Source organism: Sinocyclocheilus anshuiensis, unplaced genomic scaffold (assembly GCF_001515605.1).
Source record: "Sinocyclocheilus anshuiensis isolate Anshui unplaced genomic scaffold, SAMN03320099.WGS_v1.1 scaffold386, whole genome shotgun sequence".
In the NCBI taxonomy this organism is placed as follows: domain Eukaryota; kingdom Metazoa; phylum Chordata; class Actinopteri; order Cypriniformes; family Cyprinidae; genus Sinocyclocheilus; species Sinocyclocheilus anshuiensis.
In genome coordinates this window covers 295671-316763 of record NW_015542332.1, presented here as the reverse complement: position 1 = coordinate 316763, position 21093 = coordinate 295671, and the positions used below count along the sequence as shown (strand labels likewise).

Here is a 21093-nt window from a genome sequence, read left to right as displayed (position 1 = left end):
TAATCACTTTCTTGTGATAAAACAGAATGTTCACAAGTATCCACAGACATAAACATCTTACCGTGCAAAGCACCATCGCGTCATACCGGTAAGTTTTATCTAGGCTACTTCGATTAAGAGAAATATGTTACAGATCAATGCACTTGCCTTGTGGGTTATTCGTTTACGCCTTTTGAGATGTGTCAGGATATATTTTTACCTCAGCAGCATTGCCAGTCACGCTAGGCTACTTGTCGTCAACAAATGTCTAGCTACTACAGGCTAGAACGTATGGTGGCGTCCGACCCTGTGAAATTGCATCTTGCGATTTATGTTAAGTTGATTACTTTGCCTTTAAGTTCACAAGGCATCCATCTGCCAAGCGGGGAAAGCTCCGCCCTGATATTTCACCCACTGGTCCTCCTGCCACCGGAATGCCCGCGAGTGTCCTGAGCAACGCAAATCACACTTCAAATCCCACAATGCTCCTCCTTTGATAAAAGTGCTTCAGTGACGCCTGAAGACCGGGGAATGTAGTTTTTCTCACGTTAATTTAGTATTACGCTCATTAAAAATAAAAATGATGTTTTGAGTTTTTGTGATGAGTTTTTTTTATTTGACGACGCAGCAAGGAACAGAAAACTGCCTTAGGTGAGCCTGTACAATGATTATTAAGGTACTGAATAGTGAGTGTGTTATGTCAATATTAAAGTGTATTTCTGCAATCCATGAATTACATCGTTTTTTAAAGTCAGCAATACGCATTTTAAACGTTCTATCAACCACTACATTAGTCATACAAACACAAACCTTCATGGTAAAGGACCAATAAATAAATAAAATAACTGGGATTAGTGATTTTATTTCAATTAAAACTATCACCCATCCATGATACCCATCCGAATTACTTTCGGGTACTTGCATTGTCGTTGCATGTTTTTGAAATCTTTGTTCTGACCCCACTGAAGGATGTCATTGAGGTATGGAGCAATCATATCTCTCATGGAAGACAATAAGAAAGAGGTGATCACCTCAGCTAACAAGAAAACAGTAAATCTTATATTCTCTCTGAAGCGTTTAGAAGAGAATTAATTTTCTTTCTGATGATGGAAGTTTATAGCCACTGACCTCTATCATAACTGGAGAGATACCATTGACTGATGATTCACTGTCGCTGGAGTAGTGTTTATGCTTTTTCCGTTTACCGATAGTCTATATATGAGACTATAGGACATGACAGAACGTGTTGTAAATAAATGTTTTTATGTGACTGTAAAACACAAAAACAAAAAAACTGTTCAAATACTCTATACATTCTGGTGTTCTAGAGGAAGATGCAAGCCAATCTTTATCTGAAGTCTTTCAGATTCAGGTGAGAAATTAGAAAGTGTTTACAAATGTATTTTTTAAGCTGTAATACAAATTTAAGGATTGTTCTCACAGCCTTTATATATGTTATCATTTGTACAGTAGATAGTTGCTTCATTTTATATTATTTTTATATGATAGATAGATAGATAGATAGATTCTGAGGATACTGTTATGGTAATAGGGAATATATAATAGAATGGTATGGTATGACACTAAATGAGAGGTGAAGCATCTTAATTCAGCTCTATGTTTAGAGGCCCATTAGACAAAATTAGCCTGCATTAGGACTAATAGTCTACAGTCACTAAATATCTGTGTAGAATTCTGATGCGTCTCAAACTTCTTTTGGCATAGCTGGAAAGTCACAGGATATAATGCAGCTGTTCTTTCAAAGGTAGAAAGCCTGCTTATTTGAAAATCTTTAAAATCACATATGGTTAATATGATGAACTACACCCGTGGTTACCCTGCTCGGACACCTGTATGAAATTGAGGAGAACTGACTTCATATTATCCACCAAAAATCACCCTGAGATTAGATGATTAAAAGTACTTACAAAAAAGAAAAGTTAGATTGGAGAAGCGGTATAGCATCATTTGCATATGCCACTTGGTTTGATATTTTGTTTTCTAATGCAATGACATTCATACATTTTGAAAATGTCTTAAGTGTCCAAATATTAATATGGAGTGGATGAATGCACTGCTGCACAAACATGTTGCATGAAAGGATGCAGCACTGGCAGATTTATTAGCTAGTCATTATAAAGTTTTCGCCACTCAAAATCTGAATGTCTGCATTCTGGTCCGAGGCAACTATATGCATGTATTTCTTTAGTTATATCTTTTACTTATATCTTAGTTATAGCTTACCAATTAGTGCTGAATTACAGCAGTTTATTATTAAATTAGAGCTCATTTTCTAAACCTGTTCAGAAGACTACTACATATTGTTACTGTACCTCATGGATAGTTTTTCTGAAACTATTGTTGCAATGCTGCATGACAGAACTCACTGCAAAAAACATGTATCGATATCACTTCTTATACCATTGCAAACAATTTTACATTTCTTATGAGGTAATAAGTCATAAGCTTCACTTTGAATTGTAAAAACAGCTTTATTGTTTGTACAATTTTTTTGCACATTCCATTCTTTTTTAATGTAGCTACTCTTTTGGGTGTTCCTGATTTTGGGCATCGTTAAAATGTAAGCTTTAGCCCTCACTGGAGATCTGAGGGTGTGTGTGAGAGAGAGAGAGAGAGAGAGAGAGAGAGAGAGAGAGAGAGAGAGACAGAGAGAGAGAGAGAGAGAGAGAGTTGATCAAGAACATCGAAATGATTCTCTTAAAAACTGCTGTGATCTGTCACCAGTGGAAAGAATGAACAGCAATTAGAGAATGCAGCAAATGTTTGACATGCACAGAACCGAATCTGATATTTAGAAAATTCAAATCAATTTAAGACAGTTTTTTTCACATTGTGCAGATGCAGACTGAAGTGTTGTAGAGAGAGCTCATTCAGATGTATTCTTCTGTAATATTATTGAGTCAAACATAAACAGTCTGAGTTGAAACAATCTGAATTTATATGACAGTCCTTCGTGGAGGTTTACAGAATAGTTTCTGTCCTGAAACCCAGTATAGCAGTTTAACAATAGATGTCAACCATTTACTCTGAGCTCATGATATAAATATCTGTTAAATATTTAACATATTTGTAAATATCTGTTCTGAAATAAATACTCGCTAACTTTTATTTATCATCTTTTTATTCTTTGACTCCATCTCAGACATCCAAGTTAAATCAGTGTTGTCCGCAATGTCTTTAATCAGAACTAAAATGTTCTTGCACAGAGTCTGAACAGTCTGTATAAACCTCAGTAAACTATAAAGAATCAATATTAGAGAAACATAATACAATAATTTTAAGACTAATTAATATGTAATGCATATATAATAAAGTTTATATTACACAGTAGCCTGTCAATTACATTTGCTGTCTTTCCGTCTGAATCATCCATTACATTCATCTTTTTTCTCATATTAAAAAATCTGCATTAAATATTTAGATGTATTTACATATTTATGACCAATAGTGTAACGTTTCATATGCTGGTTCGGTTTGTAAATGAGTATAACGTTCTTAAAATATCGATTACACAGAGTGTTTTTCAGTTGTGTTAAACTTACAGTGCTTAGTACTTTTTAACTTATGAAATAATAGATTTTAGTGAATTGGTGTCAGATCCTTCAAGCAGTCTCTCCAGCACACATGACAAGAGCAGGCACTCGGATGTACAATGCGCCTCATGAGAACATTCCAGTTTGGTAAAGTCAGTTTGGAATTTGAATAGCACAGAAGAACCGCCTCTTTGTGATTGGACGAGATCAAAACCTCTGGGTGGAATTTGCTTGTCACTCAACGGTATTCTCGGCTTCTAATTGGCCGGAGGCGAAGTGGGCGGAAAGTTCTTCGCCATATATATACTATGGCAGCAAGCGCAGGCTAATGATTGCCTACGCTCACACGCTGAGGCAGAAACGTCCACGTTCAATGTTTCTCCACAGAGCTGACTTAAGCCTTCGTCCCCGCACGAAATATCGTGATTCTGACTAAAAGAAAGTTTGTCTTTCGTCGGAGAGGTGGGAGAACATCACGACCCCCGACCATGATCAACACCATGGAGTGTTCAGTGGATGCACAAAGTCTCATTTCGATATCATTAAGGAAGATCCACAACTCTCGTACGCAGAGAGGAGGAATCAAGCTGCACAAAAACCTGCTGGTCTCCTATGTACTGAGGAACGCCAGGCAAGTGTACATGAACGAGAAGTACGCCGAAATCTACAGAATGCAGCAGTACGAGGAGGTGATGACCGTCTGCAACGAGATCCAGGAGCTGAACCCTCTCGATCTGGTGGACTGCGAGGAGCAGACGGGGGACTGCTGCGGCAGCGCGACCGAGTCGGCGAGCCTCTGCGGTGCGCTCCTGCCCGTCAGTCACCAGGCTCCCTCGGCGCAGCACATCCAGCCCAGCAGCGCCTGCTCGGTGCCCCTAGCTCTCCAAAGCGAGGAGGTCTGCAAAGCGCCGGACCCCTCGTTCTACCGCAGCTGCTGCGCGGAAGTCTACCCCGTGTCCAACTGTGACTTTTCACCGGTAAACAGTATGCACTGCAACAAAACTACAGTGCTCGATTTGGACACGCATGTCGTTACCACGGTAGAGAACGGGTATTTGCATCAGGACTGCTGCGCTTCGCTCCAACAGTGCTGCCAGGGCGCGCAGAGCCCGGCCAAGAAACGTAAGCTTGACTTTGAGTACTACGTGTCCGAGATCGAGGAGGTACCGGATTTTACGCCGTGCAAAAGAGCGAAATTTGAGGACTCTTCATACGCGAGCACGGAGCCCTTGGACACGTCGAACATTTCCAACCTCATCTCGATCTTCGGCTCGGGGTTTACGGGACTGGTGAGCAGACAGGCAGACTTGGAGCAAGCCTTAAACGGACAGTTCTGTAGCAAACAAGCCCTGGCGAGTTTAGGGGCTTGGACGAGAGCTATTGTAGCCTTTTGACTCTGTGGTTAATGCGAATACAGATACTTTATGAAAAAATTGTACAAAGTCTAAGACAAATTGACTTTTATTTTTGCAGCAAAGTTATTTAAGCCTTTTTATTTGGGTTTGTTTTTCGTTTCGTTTCAGTGGGGGAGGCGGACAGTGGTTGTAGCCTACCACTTGTGATGTATCCTTTAAAACAAATGTCGATAGTACAACAAGCGTTTTAAAACCAAGTTGAATTTCGTTGCCTTAAACCCAACGCAGACTGCTAGCTATGGCCACAAACATGGGAAGTCTCTGAATGTTTCGCTCGTGGATTGTTTCTTTTTTTCTCTCCCTTCCCAGGAACTTTCACAAAGATGTATTGTAAAATAACATTACAGCCCATGTTGGGATGTTGGGAATAACAAGCTGCAAACGGAGAAGCCTATACCCACTGCACGCTTATTTCTCACACAGAACATAACACTTTAAGCAGCCGTGTCACATTTTCTAATGTTTTAACGACTACCAGTTTACCAGTAGAACAGGCTACAACAACAAGACTATCTGAGCTCGTGCTACAGGAAGGGGACTGGCTTACAAAGACTACATTCTGTAGTAGGCTATCACACAAGGCAATCAAGTAGGCTAATGAAGGTGCAATATTTGAACCCCCTCCCTGTCGCAGTTTGTTGTTTTCTGTATTCTGAAATGTGCTGTTGTACGTGGCGAGGACTGGAGCGTTTTGTTGACTGCACTGACCTACAGCTCCAGTTCCTCTGAGTGTGTTTGTAGTTCGCCTATGCCAGTCACCTCATCAACACTGAACGTTGGGGCCATTAATTAACACTACAACTCCCATAATGCACGCCGTGATTTAATCTGCCAGGTATTTTTGTTGACTATCCAGTCTCCAGCGTTAACCATTTCCCGCCCCCTTACTCACAGAAAAAGTCTAAGCCTTCACAGTAATTCATGATGCCAGCATTTGCTTGGCTTTGTGGGTTTGATTTTATTTTCTACAAACTTAGACCTTTTGTTCTAAAAAGGCAATCTCATAAATTAGCCATACGTCCTCACATTATATAAGCACTATGTGTACTGAATTAAAGACGTTTTCAGACGTATTCTCCATATTTTGTTGGTATTCTTGTATTTTTGTGCATATTAAATTGTATATCACCGGGTAAAACTGTTTTAGAAAGTATTTGTTTAAAATTTATAACCTTAATAAAAAATTGAAACTTACTTTGCATTGCCTCTTTTTTTTTTGATAAACCAAGAGTGTTCATTATAGCTGCCTTAAAATGTAGGCCTGATGATATGGAGCTTGGCTCAATTAAGCAACACAACAGAAAGGTTACATGCAAAATCCAACATCCTTAGCACGTCTCATCAGCCATATCCACAATAATCGAATTCATAATCATTATATATTTGCCATATTTTCCACACCTCACTTTAACAGAAAATCTTAGACTTTTTAATCAAGTATTAGCCTACAGAACTAAATGGCAAAGGTTTCTAGAACTCAATACTGTGCATTTAAGTTCCTAAATGAATATTCTCTGTATTGTTTTGGATCACCTGAAATTGAATTTTAGATATATGCCATTACCTGCGGGATATTAAACTGACACCTGCAGGCCAAGAATAGAACATCTAATGAAAAGGGAAGAATACTTATACACACCATAAAGAAAATAAAACATTAGCATATCATTCAGTAAAGCCTACATTCAAAACTAGGGTTTTGAAGCAAGGACCAGACCCCTACAAGGACCCTAAAAGCAAACGTTTGCCTGACACACGCGTCACGTCCTATTGGCGAGCACTGTGTTCACTTTTTTTAGCCAAAAACTCGCTAAACTTGCAGACCGTGTTATCTCTGCTGTATGCCACATGGTGGTGTTCTTCAAAATCAATGAATGAAGGTATCAGAGCGCCTATGTAGCGGCACCTCGGGCTGACCTCGAATCCGCTGCTCCCTGCAACCCCCTGCACCCTCCCCTCCCTTCCCTGTCCTCTCTCTGGTCTCTCTCTCTCATCTCCAGCCGAAACCTCTCGACTCCTCTCAATCTGAGATACCGCAGTACACCCGACACATCAACGTCCAACATGCATAGGCTGTTATCAAGTCGTTGTCATGGCTATTTTCGAAGAGCTTTTAAATTTCGCTAAAAACGCAGGTAATTCGGTTGCGCGGTATGTTGTGTAGTAACTACATTTCAACGAGGCGTTTAAAACCGTGCGAATATGTTGTACGGTTGCATCGAGCTTAGTTTGCATTGCGACGACACGTCTGTGAAATTACTGAATGATTCAACAAGGTTAAATTAATGTCGGCTATATAATGAGCGTAAAATGTTATGTTTGAGACTTTTTTGCGTTTCCCCCCGAATAGGCTGATTTCTGGGGAATGGTGTCCATGCTAGCGTTACCAAATCTATTTTATAAAAAGACCGTTTGTTTGTATATTCGTTTAATTTTTGACAGGGCGAAGCACAACCGGGTCTGTGGTGTGTGGCGAGCTCCTCCGCGTGGCCAACGCGGGAAACGCTACTGTGGAGAGCGAATGCAGATTTGCTCATTTTACATGATGGAAGGATCCGTGCGCCTTCAATTATACACGCACACAGAACATTCAACATAGATAGCGCGTTCATTAGTATGTGGACGTGATATATGTACTAAATACACTTCTGTTTACACCTTCCAAAATGAGCAGCCTTGTGAAACGGGCTCAATGGTAACATCAAATGTTAATGAAGACAAAAGGCACGACTTTAATCTTATCTTATCTCAACCGCGACTGTTGAACTCAGCAGTGGAGCCTGCGTCTGAATACAGCTGAATAGAAACGGGGGAGGCGGATGGGTGTTGGGGGCTAAATTCGACATGCGTTCATGTCAATTACTCAGCAAGCTGTGCGGAGTTTCACAGTGGGGCGGCTGGACTACAGTGACTGGGCAGATGCTGAATTTGGCAACCACTGAAAATGACTCGACTGAAACTACAGAACGTGAATTGGCCTGGCCTGCATGTAGGTTTTGTTAAGACAACAATAATTAAATAAAAAATAAAATCATTAATAATAATAATAAAAACCTATAGAACCAAATTTGCGTCAGGAATTTCGTTTCTTTATATAACAAAACTTAAAATCACCTTATGGAAAGCTTCACGATAGCATCACGATTTCAGGTTTAAATGTACATATATAGACATATAATGACCATTTTACCTGAAATCATAAACATTAAAAAAAAGGAATAATACAAATATTTGCTATTTGTCCTTCATATCTTTCCCTTTGAGGTAATGAAACCCTTTATTTGAATTATATACAGCTTTAAATGAATTATAGCATGTCACATAACAGGACACTGCTGAAATACTTGAAATTTGTGTGAACTTGAAAATACTTGAAATTTGAAAATGCTTGAAAAAAATACTTGAAATTTGTGTGTATTGTGATGAGGAAAAGAAACCACAAATTGTTAAACCTGGTAGGCCTCTGTACAAGTATAAGAGTCACAGTGTTAGTGATTAATTAACTTGAAACTTAGTTGTGTTGGTTGGGAAGCAGACGAACAGTATGTGCTATGTCCCATTATTAACTCGGTTGTTCCATTCAGTCTCAAAAATTATTTTTATTAAATACTCTCCATGGACACTCAGAAAGCCAACTGTAAAACACTAATGATTTTGACGATGGTTCTTCTTTTGCAACTGAGACTAATATGGATCTGGTTGCAACAATTGGTTTAAGCAAATCCTTAGAATAATCAATAATGTAATTTGTATTTATATATCTTAATTTAAAGCGTTGTTTGCAGCTGGCATCAAGCTATAGGAATGATTTTGTAACATTTAACACCCAGCGCTGCGATTCCCAAAAGCATTGTAATCCTAAGTAGATCATAGAGATCATTGGTGCCAATGGTTTCAACAATCTACTTAGGCCTACAAAGCATTTAGGAAAGGCCGCCCAGGTCTGTTAGTTCCATATTAACCCATGTAAAAAACAAAAAGGCTGGATTCTTGAAAATACGGTTCATCAATCTAATGTGCTTAATAAATATTAAATAAATAATAAATATTTCTGCTGACGTAAAAGTGTTCACAGATGAATTGCCCGGTTCTAATGGTAAAAAGAGATACTGTATTTGAGTAACAAAAGCTTTGCACCAATATTTCAGTAATTTTAACATGCAGACTGTACCGTTCTTTTTGATGTGCCCTCTTGTGTTGGTTCTGCAGCAAACCGAAATCATTTATTTACACAGAATGAAGTTTAGAAATTAAATATACTTTACTAATGTTGCATCATGCTAAACTGCTGGAACCAAATTCATTGGTTTAAATGAGCAAACAGAAGACTAATGTATTAGCTACATGTGGCTGTTTAGAAACTAAAAGGGTCTTTTTGGCATTTTGCTCATCTCATTTTCAGTTAAGTGAATATGAAAGAAACAAGCACAGCCAAAAATGTACAACTAAAGTGGTTGACAACTTATTCATGTCTTACATAGGTAAAAATTACACTTATCAAAACCATTCACAACACCACATGCCTCGGCAATCTTTGATAAATGATCAGCAAGAAGTTCACTATAAGTGCCTTTTGAGACACCGATGCTCCATGAACTCACAAACTCCCACACCCACACATTATTGTTCATTGGCTTCAGATCTTTGCACACAGGAAATAGAATCCATTAAACCAAAACCAAGCCTTCAACCTTTCATCGTGACAAGCTCTTTCTTTATATACACAAATAAATATAAATGCCAATCCAGATGAAAATGTATGTGCATAACTGCGTTGAGAGTGCTCACTGCAGGTGTCTAAGTAGCAGTTCAACTTCCTGCTTGCAGGGAATAGATAAATAAAACCATACAGACAAATTGCGTCACTTAAAGTGGAATATCAGAGGTGGGATTTCATATGCAGAACTAGTAGATTGTGAAGAGCAGGGCTGCTTAGATCTACCGTTCTGCAGAGTTTAGTTCAACTCTACTCAAATACTCCTGAACCTGATAATCTAGGCCTTCAGATTCACTGAAACCTTTTAGGGTTGAATGTATAAGAGCAGGTTTGGGACTGAACTCTCCAGGAAAGTAGATCTTCAGGAGTAAGACCAAGCACCTCTGGTGATGAGAATGCATATTTAGGTTTGTTAAACTGGGACTGAAGCGGTTTCATCCGAAGTTGAAGTTTGGTTGTGCTCTCTGATGAGGTGCAAATTCTTTTTCTTGTCTCTCATGGTTTGACTGGCTGGATGGAGAGCAGGCTGCCAAACTTGAAATGCTGGATGACGGGGAATTTTTCTAGACACTGTGAGAGGATGACAGAGAAAGACTTTGCTAGTATCAGTCAACTTTACAGCAAGAACATGTCTAATGCTATGGTCTCCAAATAGAATAAGACTATATACAGAGGATATATATACACATATACTACTGTTCAAAAGTTTGGGGTCAGAATTATTATTTTTAATGTTTTTGAAAGAAATCTCTTATACTCAGCAAAACTGCAATTATTTGATCAAAAATAGTATTGTGAAATATTATTACAATTTAAAACAACTCTTATTTTAAATTATTATAAAATGTAATTTATTCCTGTAATGGCAAAGCTGATTTTTTTAGCAGCCATTACTTTAGTCTTCAGTGTCACATGATCCTTCAGAAATTATTCTAACACTGTGTCCTAACTACAATCGACACGACAAGATTACAGCGACAAACAATTTGAGTGTTTGTCACAGCCAATCAAAAGCGTGTGTGGGCGGGCTTTCTCTGGAAGCGTACTGCACTCGCAACGAAATTTACGAAGTTTACAATCTAAACGAAGATTGTTCGAAGTTTACAATTTAATTCATAAATATTGAACCTTTTTAACATTATTAAAAGTACATGCTGAGTGACTGATACCATCTTTGTTATGGAATATGCTTGTTAGTTCGCATTGATTTCACAGTTTAACGTAACCTACATCTTTGCTTTAATTTATTTTCAAGATCTGAGGTAAACTATCTATTGTTGCTTTCAGTATGGCTTTAAATGTCATGCAGAATGATATTCAAACTCACATTAGACACTTTCAACACTGAATAAAAAACATAATGAGTACCCGAGATTATCAATGTCATAATTTGTATGTTGTTGCTCCAGCTGCGACGTTGCAGAAATAGAAACCATTTCTAAAATAGAAATTGCACGTGTCGCCATCACGGCTGATTGGGAAAAAAACTCGGATTAACTTGGAAAAGATACCTTTTATCGCGTGTAGTTAGGACACAGTGTAATACACTGATCTGGTGTTTAAGAAAGATTTCTTATTATTATCAATCTTGAAAACTAGAGCTGCACCGATTCCAATTTTCTTGGCTGATTCCGATTTCCGATTTCTTTTTGGAAGTGTGACCTGCCGATACCGATTTTTGCCGATTCCGATTTTCTTTCTAAGAACTATAATTGACAGCATATAAAAACAAAAATCTATGCAAATGTCAATGCAAAAAATATTTACATAATAAAAGAAATTCTTAAACATTACAATTCCCCCAATCTGGACTAAGTTACAGATTTTCGTCCCCAACTAGCTAGGAGGTAGTACTCAGAATCAGAATGAGCTTTATTGGCAGGTATGTTTACACATACGAGGAATTTGTTTTAGTGACAGAAGCTCCACAGTGCAACAGAATGGCAGTGACAAGACTAGGATGCAGATAACCATTCAAATGAAATTAGTATTAACAAACTCTATCTTTCCACTGCTGATGAGTGTCGTGTTGATATTGATATTCGGGTAAACATCATGGCCATATAATGATCTAAATCATATTTTGTAAATATCTTTTTTTTTCTACCGCAGTATGCATCTATACATTTCTGTGAGTTACTTTGTGTGCTGTCTCTCTCACACACTCACTCAGGCTGTGCAAGCCTCATCTGGCACGACATAAATACATTATCAGTCTCCGTTTACACTGAATGCAATTAAAATTAGAATCATTCTCACGCGAAAGGACATGTTTTCACGCGACTGTGAGTGTGCGCGTGGCTGTGCAATAAAAGGATCGGCTCGGAATCGGCAATACGTGAGACTGACGGGCCGCACGCGACTGTGAGTGTGCGCGTGGCTGTGACAATAAAAGGATTGGCTCGGAATCGGCAAGATGTGAGACTGACCGGCCGGTCACCGATCCGGGCCGGTCATGCGAAAAATCGGCCGATTCCGATCACTGGCCGGTCAATCAGTGCATCTCTATTGAAAACAGTTGTGCTGCTTAGTATTTTAATGGAAAGCTTTTTCAGTATTTTTTTTATAAACAGAACATTCAAAAGAACAGCATTTATTTGAAATAGAAATCTTTTGTAATGCTTTAAATGTCTCGACTGTCGCTTCTGATCAATTTAATGCATCCATGCTGAATAACAGTCTGTGGAAAGCTCTTAAAGTGTATAGGATCCTCAAACTACACATAAGGCCAATGAAGACGAGAAGCAAGGGCCTCTCAGTATGTATTTCAATGCTAAAAAGTAAAATTGAGACAAAAGCACATTGAAATGTTGCTCAGATACAGAATTAAAACCTTTCATATTCATGTTCATATATATATAACATCCAAACGAATAGCTTTCATACTCAGAAAAAAAAAACACCTCTTTAACTTGTATTTAACTTGAAAGACATTACAGTCATGAGTCCCTGGCTGACGGAGTCAAAGAGAGAACGAGAGTGTGATATATACGGGGGTGGGGAAAGACAGACAGGGCGAGAGAGAGAGAGAGAGAGAGAGAGAGAGAGAGAGAGAGAGAGAGAGAGAGAGAGAGAGAGAGAGAGAGAGAGAGAGAGAGAGAGAGAGAGAGAGAGAGGGAGAGAGAGAGAGAGAGAGAGAGAGAGAGAGAGAGAGAGAGAGAGAGGGAAGGAGGAGGGGAACTTGCAGACAGACTGGCCCCTCAGCGCAGAGCGGAGAGAAGGGGGAGGGAGCACAGCCGTCTTCTCAACAACACAGGATGTGGGCTTTGGAGGAGGGGGTGGGGCACTCGGTTCTTCCCCTCCAACACACATGCTTGCTCAATTAACTCTTTCAGCCCTGGTCTTAAAATTTCACGAACTGTGAATCCACCGCTTGGCATTTGTAATGACGCATATATAAATGTCACATGTAGACTGTGTGAGTGGGTAGCCTGCAATTCTGCTTTCGGAATAGAATGTTTATTCGTATATTTCTTTTTAGTTGTGATAAAACAGGGTTTAGTGTACTAACTACTGATGTACCATTTACACACTCTATATAAGGAGTCACTATCACACCAAGTTTACTCCTGACATTTAAAAGTGTTTACAATACCATGAATGACTTACTTCCGCTTTATACATTCGTATGAGACCTTGATTGACTTTGGACCAAGAAGGAACAGCGCTGATGTTCCAAAGCTGATTCGAGTGTTCGGCAAAAGGGCCTGTTTTCATCTAAAAGAGGAAAAATACGTAGTGATTAAGAAGATGGCAGTAAACTTAAGATATACAGTGCAATCAGCATTAAAGCTGGATTTAATGGAGCAATCTGAAACCTAACAATTCTACTTTGAATAAGATATTTCACTTTTAATTGTGGTGGAAAGTTGCTAAGAAAAAAATTGATTTTATTTGGAGAAAAGAATAAATTCTTATGTTTGTGCTGACCACAGATCAGATCTGTCAAATACCAATACAACAATCGTTACGAAAGTGGTTCTTCAAATTAGTTGTAGAAACGTAAAGGTTACTAGAAAACAAATAAACAAACAAATGAACAGAATTTAGCACTACTATTAGCAAAATAGTATAAACACTACTAAACTAAAACAAACATTATAAAGTTACTGAAAATCAAAGTTCATAGAGTTTATACAATAAATAATGTTTCTGACTGCGGAGGAAATCAAAATGCACTGCTGTTCAAAAGTTTACGGTGGATAAGATTTTTTTCATATTTTTGAAAGAAATTGTTCACCAAAGCTGCATTTATTTGATCAAAAATACAGTAACATTTTTGTGAAATATTATTACAATCTTAAAAAGCTGTTTTCTATTTTAATATATTTTAAAATAAATTTAGTCCTGTGATTGCAAGGCTGAATTTTCAGTAGTCATTACTCCAGGTGTTTAGTGTCACATGACCCTTCAGAAATCATTTTAGCATGCTGAAACCGTGATATGTTTTTTTTTTTCAGGATTCTTTGATGAATAGTAATTTCAAAAGAACAGAATTTATTTAAAATAACATTAACATTATAAATGTCTTAACTGACAGTTATGCATCTATTGCATCCCTGCTAAATAAAAGTATTCACTCTTTTTAAAAAATATTACTGACCCCAAAGTTTTGATTGGTAGTATATGTGTGTGAAGTAAATAAACATAATAAAATTATAATAACATTATCAAAAGATTATTAACTCTTCTGTAGTATTGGTAATTTGACAGTCATTATCAATTCACTGTACTATGAAGTCTATTCATGAGAGTTTATGAGAGAGGGCTTGTGGGCTGCCCTTGGGAAAGAGCACTTTATGAATGGCAGTGCTGTGTAGCTTTACTACACACACACACACACACACACACACACACACACACACAGCTCTCGTCAAGCCAGACTTTCCAGAGACCTTCTAGCCCCACAAAGAGGAATGGAGAGAAGGAAAGGGAGGAGAGAAAGAGAGAGAGACAGACAGAGGAAAGAGAAAGGAGGGGGTGGGCCCTAGGGGCCTTAGGAGTGATTCACAACAACGTGCAGGGAAGGAAAGAAATGACTCATGTGAGTGGAGTCCAAACACAACTTCCCTGAGAGAAAGAGAGTTTTAAACTATATATTGTAAGTATTTACATGAATGGAACTTCTGAGTTTTTGTTTGTGTGTGATCTAAATTTCATCCTCCCAACAAAATGAAAATGAAAGGAAAAATGGTCTTTCCACAAGCAGACGCCATGAGATGACACACACCTCATTAATGAATTTAATGCACTCCAGAAACATGTAGTCTTGGTGGTATTCGTTTACAACCTTCTCCTCCACAAAGTGTCTGGGCTCCAGGGTTGGGTGGTCTACACACAACACATGAACAAACACACTTCAGTTACACAGTGTGACCACTAGGTGTCTCCATGTTAGTCACTGCAAACAACAATGAACCTGAATTTAGCTGTTAAATTTTAACGTATACTAAAACTTTTAAAAACTGTAATAAAACTGAAATTAAATGTAAATATTAGATAGAAACTTACATGAAATTGGACATTTACAGAAACTGAAGTCTATGTAATAAAATTACTAAAATTGACAAATATTAAAGCTAAATAGAAATACAAACAAAAATCATAAAAACAACAAAAGCACATAGAATTACTAAAACGTAAACTAAATATTATAATAGTATCTAAATAATATGAAAATAACACTGTCTAGATCTAACAAAAAGTTGAGCTTGCTGTTGTTAAAGACTAAAAAAGGAGGCATATCCAGGCCAGGACACATTATCAATAAAATGGGCAACAAAGAAGGAGTCGTTACCTATAAGCTGTGAGCTCCCCCATATGAAGGGAAGGAATTGAAAGTCGTCAAGACCCCACACACCCTGACTCCCTGCCGGCTCCATCCTATACGTCTTCTGCAGTTTGTGCATCACTCGCAGATACCTACGCCAATAAAATCATAATGCTTAATACAAATGAGTTCTTCACAGTTTTAGGCCATCAACGACCATGCATTAGTCTGCAGTAAAGTGCAGACTTGCTGGAAGTTACAGATTTAAAGTATTCAAAATAAGAAGTCAAGCAATAAGATGCACTAACTTGTCAAAAACTTTAAATATGATGGCCAGCTGGTCCTCCATGCGCAGAGCTCCCACCTTACAAAGACAGCACAGGAACGCAGCAAATGCCGCCTCATGACCTGCACACAGAAACATGTTATTTCTTATGCTAAATAATACAACCAGCGGTTCCCTACATGGCTGAAGGGGTTCTACGGCACCACAGCATTTTACCTGATTTGTGAGCTTATAGTCTGAATTGGATGTGATGAGATAAAATGGCACTGTACCACAAAATAATGGCAAGGCAATTCTATTTGCATCTTCATTGCTGGCTACACTCAAAAACAAAATATACAGCATGAGCGGTGTAATTTAATTAACAAATAATTGACCCTCACGAACGCTTTCAGTGTTATCAGTGTGAATCATGTCAGACTTTATATGAAACAAGAACTGTTTAGTAATTGTATTTTTTTATTAGTAATTTGTAATCCTAAAATCTGTATCTGAATCGTGTTAAACTCTCAAAAGCATCCAAATGTTTTGTGTTTCAACAGCACCCTCTAGTGATTATCCAGAAGAACAACATTAAATACATTGATATTTGTATATAATGGACCCTTTTCACATTTCCAGAGTTCTCTGAATGTCATAGTTTGGTAAACTTCTACAGTGGTAAACGGAAACTACAGCTAATATAATTTAGTGCCTCTATTACTTTACAAAAGAGGAAAAAAATATTGAGAGATCGATTACATTGGTCAGAAGAGAGATGTCAAATTTGCCATCACTCCCTCAGCCACTGTATTAGAAACACTCATGCAACTGTGTTAAATAGTACAGTTAAAAGTATAGTGTTATAAATACACTATTTTAAAAAAATTAAAATACAAAAAACTTAACTGTGAAAATGCATCATCACAGTCTGTAAAAAGAGTCCATATAGCTGATGTTTTGAAAGTAAAAATCTAAAAGACTAGTTCATGTTTTGTCTTTATTATTCTCTCTGATGTGACAGTTGAATTTATTAATGAGTGATAGATAAAAGTGTGAAAAGTTATAATTTCTCTTCAAAGACAACTATGGAAAAACACACATGCACAAACATATAAGAAATACAATGAACACTTATATTTGTCTTTCCCCACACAGACCTGTGCCATAGTCAATCCTGGTGGAGTTGCCCACAGCCTCTTTCAGGTAGACCGCTATCTCTGGAGCAGCATCATGACGCTCTGATGGCAGAATGGCTGTGACCAGAGCCTCTGCTTCCTGCACACACAAAACACTGTTACAGCATTTCACCTCATACGAACAGCACAGAAATGACACATTGCTATAACAAAATATTCACCTTAACCAATTCTCTCATTCAAATACTGCACTAAAAAAAATCTGTTTTAATTTGAAGAAACACAACAGAAGAAATAATCAAATGGATGGTGAATATTTTCTGAAGGCACTGTATGCTTAAAGTTAGTAGCAATATTTGGCCAAGAATTGATGCCAAAGCAAATTAAACCAGTATAAAGGTAAACAATGGTCATATACATATACAGGCACTCACCTGGTCTAGTTTAGCATACCATGTGCGGTAAGCTTTATTGCCGAAGCGAGAAGGCTGGTCGATTGGTGGCGTCTCATCGATCCAGCGATCTAATGTTGCCAACATAGCAAGCAACTTCTCCACTGTCTAATAGTAAAGAAAAGCATGCAAGCATATTTTTATGATATTTATGATATATTTTTTTGATCCATGAACATGCATTATTGTGATCAAATCATATGTACCAATTGCTTCATCTGTTACATACAGACCAACATACAGCAGTATAGAGAAAAGCAGGACAGTGACCCACCTCAGACACCTGGTATTCACATGTAAATTTCTTTCTCTTCACACCCTCATTCAGGGTCAGAATGAATCCCATGTAGTCTGCATATGCCTACTTACACAAAACAGAAACATGCTCAAATGCAAGCAAAAGAAGGTTTAATGACTTTTAAGGGAGATGTTAGCAAGTAATATATATTTATAAAAAAAATTACCAATAAAATTATTATTATTGATTTAATTATTTAATTAATTATTATTATTATAATTATGCCTTTGCAAAAAAAAAAAGTTGTGATTTGTTTTACTGAAATTTTAAGTCATTTGGTTGTGTGATTTCAACAAGGCTGCCCTCAATCTAGAATAAAACAGCTCTTTAGGCCAGAAATTTTAATTTCTGTATTTACACATTTCTAATGAGGAAAAACACTGAGTGCACCTTTATCAGGAGTAATATATGCAGAGGTTCTCATGACTTTTATTTTTTAGGACTGTCTCTTTAAAATGTAATGGTGCTGCTGCTGCAACTAGCCACACAACAAAAAGTGTGTCAAACAATAGATTCCTATTCAGGGCTCTAGACTATTTTTTCCCACTGGTCGCTCTTTTGCGACTAACTTTCTCAGTTGGTCGCACGAGCATATAATTTGATCGCAATTTTTTTTCTTTTTGCTACAACATGGGATTAATCATGCATGCTGATGAACTTTTATCATAGTTATATGGTAATGAAAGTGTTCCAACATTCAACCCCATTCTTTTTCATCAGTATTATTTGTGATTTAAATTTTGTGAACGGGAATTCCTCTTTTGCTGTGTTATAAGCTGGACTTTGGATGCTTTCACTTTCACATCACGAATTTGCGATCTTGGCATCACGACTAAAACAAAAGATTGATTCATTGTTATTCTTAATTAAAAAGTACAACAACAAAAAAACAGTAGGCTATAATGACAAACTAGCTTACATAACGTTTATTAACAAAAACGAATAAGATGAGGCATGGCATACACCACATGCTATTTTATATACCGACTAATAAATTACAGAATGTTTAGCAAACACTGACACTGAAACACTGAGAAATCAAAACAAAATTAAAGAAAGCCTCCATAGTGTAACGTGAGGTAAACAGCAAAGATAACAAGCTTTTTAAAAACAAAAAGAAAAGTAAAACTAAACTGGCTGTCGGTGACAGGACTTGCATGTTTTTTCCCCCCACAAGAATACCAACATGTTCACCTTCTCTGGTTTAAGAAGCGGTCTTTTACATCACTTTAGTGTGAAAAACAAATCCTCCGTCTGCCATCATTTCCTCACTATTCGCGTCATTTTTGCCATGCGCTGCGCACACCTGAAGCGCTCGTACTGAAAAGCGCCTCTCTTCACGTGATCAGTGAAACTGATTCCTGCTACAATGTGCCGCAGCTCTGCAGCACACTGTATGGAGCAGATGCTTTGTTTGAAGCAGCGCAGACCATGCACTCGCACAAATGCGACCACGTCAAATTTTAACTCGCATTCTCAAATAATGGTCGCAGTCTAGAGCCCTGCTATTATTATCTTTAAACTCCAGAGATACTGAGAAAAGAGACTGATAATGAGCAATTTTTTTCATCTCTCAAAGTAGCAGATAAACTGCTCTTAAATGGGTTTAACCACATACCTGTGATCTTTTCCATTTGCCCATATCAGGCACCATGCTGATCTCCTTCTTTGGCACCGTGAAACTGAAACTGACAGGATTGGGAGGCTTGTCATCCTCATGGGAGGAGCCTATGCAAAAGACAAAAAAATATGATAGACAAATCCAAATTTAGTGTCAAATTAAAATTATATTAATAGTACTAATAATGAAACTAATAAGAAATTATAGCAACTTGTTAAAAGTGGTTTCTGCAATTCTATTTTTTTTTTTTTATTATTTCATGTAACTTAATATACTGGTTATAATTTATTTTTAAATACTTTCAAAGGACATGTCAGGTCCGAAAATAATAATTTATCCAGACCACAAAAAATACCAATACCAATTATCATCAAAACATTAGGTTATAATAATACAAAAGGTTATAATTCCCAGCATTTATATGGTAATTTGACAGAAAGGATTGAAGAAGTAATAGTAGTCTCACACATCTCACCTAACATATTAACTATTAATGTTAATTACACAGTGGCAGAATTTGTATTTCTTGTGGGTTGGTAAGAGCACTTCATGGCTTTGTGTGGCAATGAACACAACACCACAGTGTGTGTTTATTAAGAGCTGGGGTACAAATAAAGTTAAAAAAGTTATAAAAAAAATCACAAAAATGTAACAATGTCTAAACACAACATTCTGTTGTTTGACTTTTTTTTTTGGCATACCAACAGACTTTAATTTTAATTTGTTTTCATACATATATTTCTACGAATAGTGGGAAGAATAAGGGGCCAGTTGCAACAAATCACCCTTATAATAACTCATATTATAACAATTTATAAAAATTATAAATAATCCAACGATAATATAAAAGGTAGTCTGAGGGTGTACCCAAACCTGAAAGACTTCATTTGGTTCTGATCAGAAAATATGAACCTATAACACTGTCCTAAAGAGACAATTTTCCTACTTCTCTTAACAAAAATAACACATCCCATTTATATGCAAAGTTAGTTTCCAGAATATACTGTCAATGGTAAATTATATGAATATTGTTCTTTTCTTTTTTTTTTAACAAAAACTTTCCAACATCTCATTATACATAAAAATATCAGAATATATCAACATGCTACACTAGAACTGACAATTTCATATGTTCAAGAGTAGGCTTGCCCAACTAAGTTTAAAACTAAATGTGTTCAGCCGCTATGTCCATCACTCTCACTAAAATATATTTTAAACAGCATTGTAAGTACATTAATATTGCAAATACATATTAATATTGGGTCATTTGTTCGCAGAAAAGGCGTTATAAGCTATATATTCGCCACGGCGCAGAGCTGTCAGACTCTCATCTATTCATTACATGAGGCGCGGTGGGTGAGCCCACAATTAAGCGTTTTTCCTGCACATATGCACATCCCTTTCACCCCTTCAGGTGTTGAACAACAGCATATATAATCTGCAGATATCACTGGTATCTTCGCTTTTGAATTATACGTGTATAAATTAAGGATTGATTGATGTGAGTTACCTGTCGGCTGCTCAGTTTCCGCCATGTTTGCTGTGTGTGAACATGAAAACACGACCCTTCAACTCTCTTCTTCTTCTTCTTTGGAATTTTTGGCGTATTCCGCACCATAGGCACATACCGCCACCAACTGTTTCTAATCATACATGGATGATAGTCCCGCCTCCCCTTCAACTCTCACCCGCAGTTTCGCGTAAAATGTAAAAAAAAAAAAAACCTTGATCAGCGAATGTAACTTGACGTGAGAAAATTTAACTTTTTGATTAACAAGAACAAATTACATGTATTTGACAAATATTATATATAATATAAACAATAAACATTATATAAACAATTATACGCTCGAGGGGCTGTATACAAATACAAATGTATAGAA

General features: G+C 37.3%; 2 protein-coding genes across 2 annotated transcripts; one reads left to right on the top strand and one right to left on the bottom strand.

The window, feature by feature from the left end:
- The first annotated feature begins 3810 nt into the window (after positions 1–3810).
- Positions 3811–6125, top strand: LOC107691035 (immediate early response gene 5-like protein). The gene has a single exon (XM_016489500.1). The coding sequence runs from the start codon at positions 4022–4024 to the stop codon at positions 4925–4927; it is 906 nt and encodes a 301-aa protein (XP_016344986.1). The 5' UTR covers positions 3811–4021; the 3' UTR covers positions 4928–6125.
- Positions 6126–8523: 2398 nt separating this feature from the next.
- LOC107691031 (serine/threonine-protein phosphatase 2A activator-like) lies at positions 8524–20875 on the bottom strand. The gene is made up of 10 exons (XM_016489494.1): positions 20721–20875; positions 19208–19317; positions 17566–17652; positions 17274–17399; positions 16861–16978; positions 15744–15843; positions 15463–15587; positions 14896–14996; positions 13275–13382; positions 8524–10235 (listed from the first exon to the last, which is right to left on the bottom strand). The coding sequence occupies exons 1-10, from the start codon at positions 20743–20745 to the stop codon at positions 10161–10163; spliced, it is 975 nt and encodes a 324-aa protein (XP_016344980.1). The 5' UTR covers positions 20746–20875; the 3' UTR covers positions 8524–10160.
- Positions 20876–21093: the final 218 nt, after the last annotated feature.

Bases quoted from the DNA above. Each gene is read 5' to 3' on its own strand.
- LOC107691031 (XM_016489494.1), bottom strand. From the start codon at position 20,745: ATGGCGGAAACTGAGCAGCCGACAG. The intron at 16,979-17,273 runs GTGAGTGCCTGT...TTGTGTGTGCAG, and splicing joins GGTATGCTAAACTAGACCAG to GAAGCAGAGGCTCTGGTCAC. The intron at 15,588-15,743 runs GTTAGTGCATCT...TTATTGGCGTAG, and splicing joins ATATTTAAAGTTTTTGACAA to GTATCTGCGAGTGATGCACA.
- LOC107691035 (XM_016489500.1), top strand. From the start codon at position 4,022: ATGATCAACACCATGGAGTGTTCAGTGGATGCACAAAGTCTCATTTCG.